The following is a 9,494-nucleotide window of genomic DNA, read 5'->3' as shown; positions in this document are numbered from 1 at the left end:
TTAAAAAGGCACTTTAAGTGTCTTGCTGGTAGGAACAAGTTTCCCGACTTTAAAAAAGATATTTGCTTTCAGAGTGTATAATTTGTTTATTGATTTTACTTTGATAGTTCTTGTGTGAAGTCATTAGCGATTCTTTTGAGTTAACTCATTAGAATTAATCAAGAATTATTGAGTTAATTTTTTCAGAAGGATTAGCCAACAAGTAAGAGTTAACTCTAGTATGTAATCTAAAAATACCCAAATTTGCAAGAAAATACCAGAATCGACCACAAAAACACTCATAACTACCACAAAAATAAAAAAATACCTGAAAAATGACTTTAAAATGTAAACAAAACAAAAAACTTGAAACAAAATATCGCGAAGTCTACTAAAGTGCAGAGAACGTTAAAATATTATAAAAATTTAAAAAATACCAAAGTTCCACATTTTCTTAAAATGAAATAAATCAATTGGCATTTAATTCAAGCAATCCTTTTTGAGAAATAATATGCTACGTTATGATTTATAATTAACTCTTTTATAGATTTCACGTTTGCTTCCGAAGGTGGCCCGAGTGTCGCGCCACTTGGGAACATACATAAGGTCTCTCGACATAAAACTATTAATCTGATAGATTAATTCGAATTAAAGTAATGTGGTTAAAGAAAAAGAAATAAACTTTCGGAAAACATATTATAACTCAAGATTCTAAGAATTTAAACACATTATCTTCTCACCTGGAAATTAGAGCGACAACTGCAAATAATTAAATCACTTCATACAATGGAGGCCATCCAAGGAAATATCTTCCAATTCAGCCACGTGCACCTCAGATACAAGATTTACAATGCAGACGGGACATCTTATGATTCAAAATAAATTTCATTTTACTTTGGGGGGGGCTACGTTAGGAGCACTGACCACCTTTGGCTTATCCACCTTAATCGAACATACTAAATTTTTTTTTAAAAATTATAATTTTTAGTGACTTCCTTGGGTCTGTCCTGCAGAGCAAAGTTTTTTGAGGTGAGGCTTAATATTAGAAATAGCCACTCTCAGTCCTGTTTCTATATTTAGCCGTGATCTATATTTTGTCTTCAAAGAAGCCCCAGCAGAAAATCCAGTTTCACAAATTTAGGATATTGAAAGCGGTAATAGAATGCGAAATGCCCTTTGTTTAGTGCAGAAAAATCCTCCTCCTACCAAAATTCAAATAGTGATTTATTACAAAATTACATTTCAGTTTCGCCACTTGTCGTGAAGTCTATGAATTTTTCTTCCTCATCAATTGAGAGTCCTTCGGGAGTCTTATGAAATGGATTCCTAACCCACTCGTAACTTGCTAGCAGTTTGTCATGAGCAGGAAAATACTTTTTAAAATTCTTCGCCAGCATGGCTAAATGATTTTCAATGGTTACAAACGTAACTTTTATATATTCTTCTTCAGCCTTATAAGTTTTAGTACAATTATCCACATTTGCAAACATTGTTAGATTTTTTTGCTTTAAATTTCTGCCCCACAATTCTAATTGTCTACAAAAAGCATTAACTTCATCACTCGTATACAACATATGTGTATTTGCTCCTTGGAGTTTAAGATTCAAGTTATTTAATTTCTCGAATATGACGACCAAGTATCTCAATTTCATCACAAATAAGCAATAGTGTAAATTCCCGGTTTCCGGTCTGTTATCTTTTAAGAAAATGACGATTTCTTCTCTTATTTCATGAGCATGTTGCAAAAATTTCTCACGTGATAAACATCTTGCCTCACATTTAAATAGTAACTCTAAATGTACTGAACCCATGTCATTACAAAGAGCAGAAAAGATTCTCGATATCAGGATTCTCATTTTTATATAATTTGAAATGGTTACAACCGCAGTTAATACAATATTTAAACCACGACGCATTTCTTTCGAACCCAAAGCTTCTCTGTGGATCATCCAATGTGCCCAGACGCATTGAGGGGATTTTTGTTTTACTAGTGCTTGTATACTTTCGAACCTTCCGGATATTGAACAAGCATATTCTGATGCATATTCCAGTGCATATTCCGATGCAATTTTTGCATTCTGTGTTTGCATGATTCATAACATCATTTAAAATAGCAAATAATGCTATCGCTGTTGTTTTGAGTTCTATTGATTTGCAGAAAAGTAGCTCTACTACTGACATATTATCACAAAATCAAACATAGGTAATGAAATGAGCATCTTTATTAATATCTCTTGCCTCAAAGTTTATTGAAAACATTTTGTCACGCAACATCGAGAAAATCTGACACTACATTTTCAGCTGTATCACCAATTCTCATAGCAACAGTATCATTTGAAAGAGGTATGGACTGTAATTGTTTTGAAAAATTAACTCCAAACATAGTTTCTGCAATTTCAATTGCTGCTGATTTTTACTTTACTTTTGTTTTGGTAGTTAGTTAAAGATAATTTAAAGACAGAATTCAAAATACTCAATATACATTATTGTTGCATACATTTTACTGCAAGTGGGGGGCGCGATGAAAATTATATTTGAAAATTGGGCCGCGAATACTGAAAGGTTGAGAAGTGCTGCCGTAAAGTAATAATTCCTGAGCAATTTTAGATAAAAATACATCGATATATTTTGCTATAGAATATTTTGATATTTATTAACACAACACATATGTTGAAAAATTAAATAAAATTTTTAGTTCCCTTTTTGTTTAAGATCTTTTTTCAAAGGGTAACGGAATCAGTTCAATCGAAACCAAATGAACTGTAAAATCTGAAACCAATAAGAAAAGCAGTAAAAACTTCTGGAAATAAATACGCAACATAGGACAAATAATATGTAAATTTCAATAAGTACTCTGAAATATATTGTTTAATTTTCCTTATTTATAAATAAGTTATGAATCAAGTGGCCTGTCATATTTTTAAAATATCTAAATTTTAATTCTACTCTAAGTTAAAAGACCTATTTCATTTTTTTATATATCTAGTTCTTTACATCGATGAGTTCTGGCACATTCGTAAACTTGATTTGTCTGAAATAATACTAATAAAGAATATCTTATGCACAAATGGTGAAACCGTGTCATTCGTGAAAAATTTTCGTGACTTTCACTCAAGGGAAAGCTTTTTCACGTAAAATTCAGTAACAAATTCATTTATATCTATGACTCTTTGTACTCTATCTTAGATCCAAATTCTCGTAATATGAGTGTTTAATTAAAGTCAATGAAGAAAAATCACGGATATATTCTCTTCATTATTTTAGGGCTAATTTTTCATCTCGAATACTTAGTTTTTTTATGCTAAAGTTGAAATGCTCCAGTGAAAAAAAAATACATTATAAGACTGATTCAGTAGCATGGAAAAAATTTAGCTTCAAACTCAAATTGTAATCAGATGCATTAAAAATAATCTTCATAAAACAAAAGCTTGCTAACAAAATTTTGAAGAAAATTATTTCCCAGCTTATTATTGATTCTCTTCTGCTTTTATTCCTGTCACCGAAAGTCTAGTGTCACTGAAATATCAGTTTCTTTAAATGTATGAAACATTAGTTACAGAATTATGTTTCATATTATCAGAGGTTTACAAGACTTGGTGATGCAGAAATGATGCTCATGGACTTCGTTTAGAAAACCAGAGCCCTATTAAATATACTTTTACCTGACATAAACTCTCAAGGGCGTATTACTTTTGAGTTTATCATCTCGACATGAATTATTAACGGTGTTATGAAACCTCGGAAACCGATACATGTATATGGTATTATGTCATTTATTTTACAACTAAGATTCAGTCCTATATTTACGAAAAAAACCTATTTCCCAAACTGCGTGTAGATACGCAGTGCACTAAATTACAAAAAAGACTTAACTGACTTAAACTTGATTCAAGAGTTTTCTGTTTTTTTATGTGACAAGCCATAAATTTTTTTTCGATGTGTTCCTACTTTGCAAGACTTATAATAGAAAAGATTTAGGTTTAAGTTTAAAAAAAATTGTTGACTGATTGCGTTTTATGTCCATTCCATCGTTTATCCGTTGTTTTAGTGTGCAAAAAAGTTTTCCTTTGTCGCATTTGCTCAATTATTTTATTTAAACCCCAAGCGTCTCATGTTCTAAGCTTTAACCAAACCGATTATTTAGTTTAGGACAGCTTGAATCTGCTTAAAATAATATTATTATTAAAACTAATTGAACGATCAAAATTTGCAGTTATAAATAAATTATAATTACTGTGTTTGCAATAGCTAATTTTATTTTAATTTATAAGCAATAAAAAAATTTAAAAAAATTTCATAATCATATCTTAGAGAATGACAGCAACTTCAATGATTTTTCTTTAATAAATGGTTCAAAATTCATCAATATCACATTGATTCTGATAAATGAAACTTCTAATGGAATCATATCATTTTGATAGTTAGAATTTGGATTTCAGATTAGGTTCAGTTCCTATCTAATAGCAAATTCGCAATTATCGATGAGCTCTTAAAATGTCAAATCAATAACATCACTATTCCATTAGTTTAAGTTTAATACTTTCTTATAAATTTGTGACTTTTAACTCAAGGAGAGTGCAGGTTAAAAAGGCTTTCCATTCGATACGATATTAATTAAATTCTATTAAAATTTACTATAAGTAAGACTTAAGAAAGTTTTTAATGTAGACTATATTTAAAATAATTAACGTAGACTGTATTTAAAATAATTTTAAAAATATAATTGTCAATTTAACCTCCACTGAAAAAACTTACTTTGAGTGCTCGAACATGACACTATCCTAATAACAACAATTAGTTAATGATGATAATAAAATATATTATAAGTAATAAAGGTTGCCAAAGAAGGAATTTTAATCGCAAAAAATATATAAGTAAAACAGAGATATCCGGAAGAGGCAAATCAGGACAAAATACATTTCCATGTGGAATGTGTTGAGGAATGATATGATTAACAAGAAAATTCGTTATCACCTGTATAAAACTTGAGTAAACATCATCTAGTTGAGCTGTTTTTTCATAGTGTGTTAGACAAAGAAGTGAATCTGTGTGAAATTTATAAACAAGGCCAAATTATTAGACGCAATATAAGGGTCTATGTAAAATCTTAATTTTCAGGTGATATTATACAGCTTTTTTGTTTTTACGTGACTGAAACCGGTTTCCACTTGTTTACGTTCGTGCATCAGTGGGTTAAATTAGACGATAAGCAACGTAAATTCGACGATTGGATAAATTAGGAGATATATTATATAAATATAGAATATTTATTGTATCAGGTATTATATTATTATATTGTAATAATTAGACCAAATCATTAGAAGCACTGTAGTGTTTTAACAATTACGTGTTTTGCACGAGTTTATATTCAATACTTTTGAATTTAAGCATACATGTAATGGGTTTTTATTCAGGAGATTTCTTATATACTTCCTAGTTACATTTATTTTCAACTTATTGGATTACAATGTTAACCAATCGATACACGAACGTAAGCAATTGTAAACCGGTTTCAGCGGCGCAAGCACAATAACGCTGTATAATATCACTTGATAATTAAGATTTTACATAGAATATTATAGTGAGTCCAATAATTTGGCCAGACACTGTAGTTCGACTTCCTAAATAGTGGATATATTTTCCTCTGTAACTAGCAATCCTATATTCATTTTTGTTAATATTTCGACCATTAAATATTATAACTATTAATTTTTTAACAGTCCCTTTTTATAAATAATTAATTTTTTTAACACATAAAATATTTATTTAAAAACAACATAAGTAAGATTAAAGTATGTCTCGAAATAATAAGATATAAATCAAATATTTGTGGATAAAAATATGTAAAAAAAATTCTGGCAGTTGATATGATGAAGTTTACTGTACTGCATTCTTAGAAGCTGCTTTCAATATGTGAAGAAGATATTCTGAAAAGCAAGACAATCTGGGGCATTCTTTTCAAATAAATAGTTCGTGGAAAATAAATTCTAATGTACGCTTGACATACCGACTGAACGTGATGGGAACTGCGAAATTTGTTTTCAGAATTTCTTTTTGGTGGCGATTCAGGCACGCCTGTTTATTCAGAGGTATCGGTGGAAAACGTTTTTTAAAATGATTTCCATCGCACATCCCGCGACTGCACATTTCTCGAGGATTCTATTTTCAGATATTGGCAAAGCTCTAAATCTTTTCAACTGGGTATTTGGGAAGGGATAGAGTTTTACTTTTAAGGTCAACTAATTAACATGTATATTTGTGTTAACTGTTCTGTTGTTTTTTTAACTGCGCGAAAAAAAATTCTTATAGTAATTTTTACCATATAAAATTCGAAATTTTTTTTCATAATTTATAATTTCAAATTTCATTCAAAGCAAAGTGAAATCAACTCGAAAGTACTTTTACGCAGTGATGAACATGTATAATAATTTTTCACAGTTTTATTTTTTAATTTTTTCTTTTTTTGTATAAAGTCAATACTTTAGCAAATATGTTTTGTATTTACAACTTATATTTTTTATTAAAATTATAATATTTCAAGTTTTTTAAAACGCAGTACATATCAAGTAACTCGACAATGTCTTTGCACAATGAAATAATAACTTTAATGCGGAAAAAAACGTAAATTTTAGTATATCTACCACTACAAAAATACAATTCAGATTCAATAGTATATAAGACATGTTATCTCGATTCTACATTGGGATACCTTTTCATAGATGAAGGTTGACATTGTCGATAACTACTATCCCCACATTGATGACCCGGACGTGATGTGAACACGACTGCCTTGACAGAAACGCCCATTTCGATTTGAACACGCCTACTTCGATGGATAGTCCACATTGAACAGTTGACTTGGTACTTGTGACTGCGATATTAGTCAACTCCTCGTGCTCCTCGTGCTCTCGATCACACACAACGCCGGCCGTTAATTGCAACACAGGAGCGAACACAACAGAGAACTTAATACAGCTCTTACGATCAGCATTTCAAGGTACGGTGATCTTAATATTTATTTATTAGGTATTAGAATTCAATATTTTTCCATTCAAGTTGTATCATAGTCCCAATTATCTGAGTTAATAAAATTATTTATATTAAAGATATAAAATGTCATGCACATTTAAACGATATTATTGTTAATCACGTTTCTCACAGACCCACCAAACCCGTTTCACTAATGCATATTTAAAATGTATTTCAATCGACCTTCTATGCAATAGTTTACTTTAATTTTAAAATAAAAGCAATGAAACTTATAAATCTTGATTTGCAGGAAATATTGCAATGCCATTCTAGCTAAATTTAACACCAAATGAGCGATTACAGTTTCAAAATCCAAGCTGGGTATTGCATTCAAAATATTTCAAAAATAAACTGACGTATATTTTATTTAACGAGAGTCATTTTTGTTTACCCGGAAAACTGAGTGACTTCGGAGTGGAATCTGACATAGATTGAAAAGATAAAGTGAAATGCACTTTTGAAGTTTTTACTTTAGAGTATCCAAACAATATATTTTAATGGACAACCTTTATTATTTTTTATTATATAATGAACTGACATGCAGATGTAACGTAAAAAGAACAGAGAGCTAAACTGGAACGATATTGTTGAAACGATATTGTTGTACATTTGATTTAATAGGAATTTCAATTCGCTTTTTGACTCTGATGAATCTCTTAGATAATAGACATCCCAATAGTGGATATGAAGCTTCAAGAATAGTACCTGAGAATAAGTCCCAAAATAAGTATTTTAAAAAATACTTTCTTGGAATAAATCTGTTCTTAATTTCATCATGTTATGGGTCTGATAAACCGAATCATTATTTTTTTAATTATTTTTTAAAAAAGTTCACGAGAATTTTAAAAAAATTCTAAATTAAATAAACGCATTAATTTATAATAGAATTAGCTTAATTTAAATAAATAAATTTCAGAAACAGCTTGATTTATCGAAGTTATTCAAAAAGTACATTGATCTGCAATAATGGAGGATACGCAATTAGTTTTTGATATATTTTGAAATCTCTCAAGAAGTTCTTAGAGAAGTATTTTGAAATTGTAGAGGTGTTTAGGTCATGCAATATCTCATACGTTTAAAGCGTCTTAGTTTTCAGAGGCTTGATAGACCAGTAATAAATTACGAACGAAAGATTGAACTTTTGAACACATTATGACTCGAAATATAACAATAAGCTTCTATCTAGTATTACTTTGGTTGTTATTTTCAATAATAAAATTTCGTACGCCTAGATTACATATTAATAAAGATTTGAGCATTTTTATAAAAAAAGAAAATTTATCTTACTTTTTCTGCTACAACTTCAAAGAACTAAACAAATTTTTTCAGCTAATTTTAATTAATAGCAAAATTATCATTTTAAATTTTGAAACAATCCGTTAAAAATAGCACAAGAAATAAGAACGTACTTGTAAATTAATGTCCGATGTAATATATTGCAAATTTAAAAAGTTTCAATTTATTTTCTATGTAGTTTTGTACTTATTTAAAAGAAAGAAGTGTTAAAGGATTTCCATTAAATTTCGTTCTGAATAATAAGATAAATTTTAGTAACACATGTAAGCATTTATTGTGAGCATAACATGTGTACACATGTTACGTGTGAGCACATAAGTCTGTTTACATATGAGCATAAAATTTAGTAACACCTTACAATAATCATCTGTAAACCAAAATGCAAAGTCATGACGAAAATGAAATGTCGAAAAAACAATGTAATTTTTAATAAATCCCGGTAAAATGCCGATGTAATTTTTAATAAATCTTTTTAAATGGCACAACTTAAAATTTATGGAAAACTCTTTATCTATCAGAGTTTTCCTTAAAAAAAAGTAGTAAAATTTTTTTTGATAATTGCTTTAAACTTTTGTTTTAATTTTCTTGATATTCTAGTCTAATTTTTTTTCACAAAGTACGATAAACTGCAAAATAAAGAAATTTTATTTATTATTTTCTGCACTTGCGCACCTGAAAGATTTCCTCAAAATACTCACACCTAGCGCAACTTTTTTTCAAAATTTTAAATGATAATTTCAGTATTAATTAAAAATAGCTGCAAAAATTTTATTTAATTTCGTTGAATTTGTCAGAAAAATAGCAAAAAATATTTTTAAACAAAAAATATATCTCCATAGATATAATCTAAGTTTTCGAAATTTAATCCAAATATTGCAAAAAAGCAACTAAATTAATTGAGGCCCATTTAAAGATTATTGCTATATTTTCTGGCGTAAGGTAATCAAAAAGACCTGTTTTCTTTCGTTGTTTTCGTTACTGCTTAAAGGGCAAACTCAAGAGTATTGATCTTAAAATTATCTGAATATTTGAAATAATTATAAGTAACAAATTTCGAAATTATGAAATATACCAATGAATAATATAGTTACCTGAAGTAATGTTATAATAATATTTAATATGCAAAACAGATCTAAAAATTACAGTTTATTACTGACTAATATATAGAACGTAAGCAATTGTAAACCGGT

General features: G+C 29.0%; 1 protein-coding gene across 1 annotated transcript; it reads right to left on the bottom strand.

The window, feature by feature from the left end:
* Nucleotides 1–1,214: 1,214 nt before the first annotated feature.
* On the bottom strand, nt 1,215–2,069 carry LOC139426633 (zinc finger BED domain-containing protein 5-like). Its single transcript, XM_071186038.1, has one exon. It carries the CDS (start codon nt 2,067–2,069, stop codon nt 1,215–1,217), a length of 855 nt encoding a protein of 284 aa, XP_071042139.1.
* Nucleotides 2,070–9,494: the final 7,425 nt, after the last annotated feature.

Source organism: Parasteatoda tepidariorum, chromosome 1 (genome assembly GCF_043381705.1).
Source record: "Parasteatoda tepidariorum isolate YZ-2023 chromosome 1, CAS_Ptep_4.0, whole genome shotgun sequence".
Taxonomy (NCBI): Eukaryota; Metazoa; Arthropoda; class Arachnida; order Araneae; family Theridiidae; genus Parasteatoda; species Parasteatoda tepidariorum.
The sequence above is the reverse complement of the archived record's forward strand: the minus strand, read 5'-3'. Positions and strand labels throughout refer to the sequence as shown.

Excerpts from the sequence above, each read along its gene's own strand:
- LOC139426633 (XM_071186038.1), bottom strand. The coding sequence starts at position 2,069 with ATGCAAACACAGAATGCAAAAATTGCATCGGAATATGCACTGGAATAT.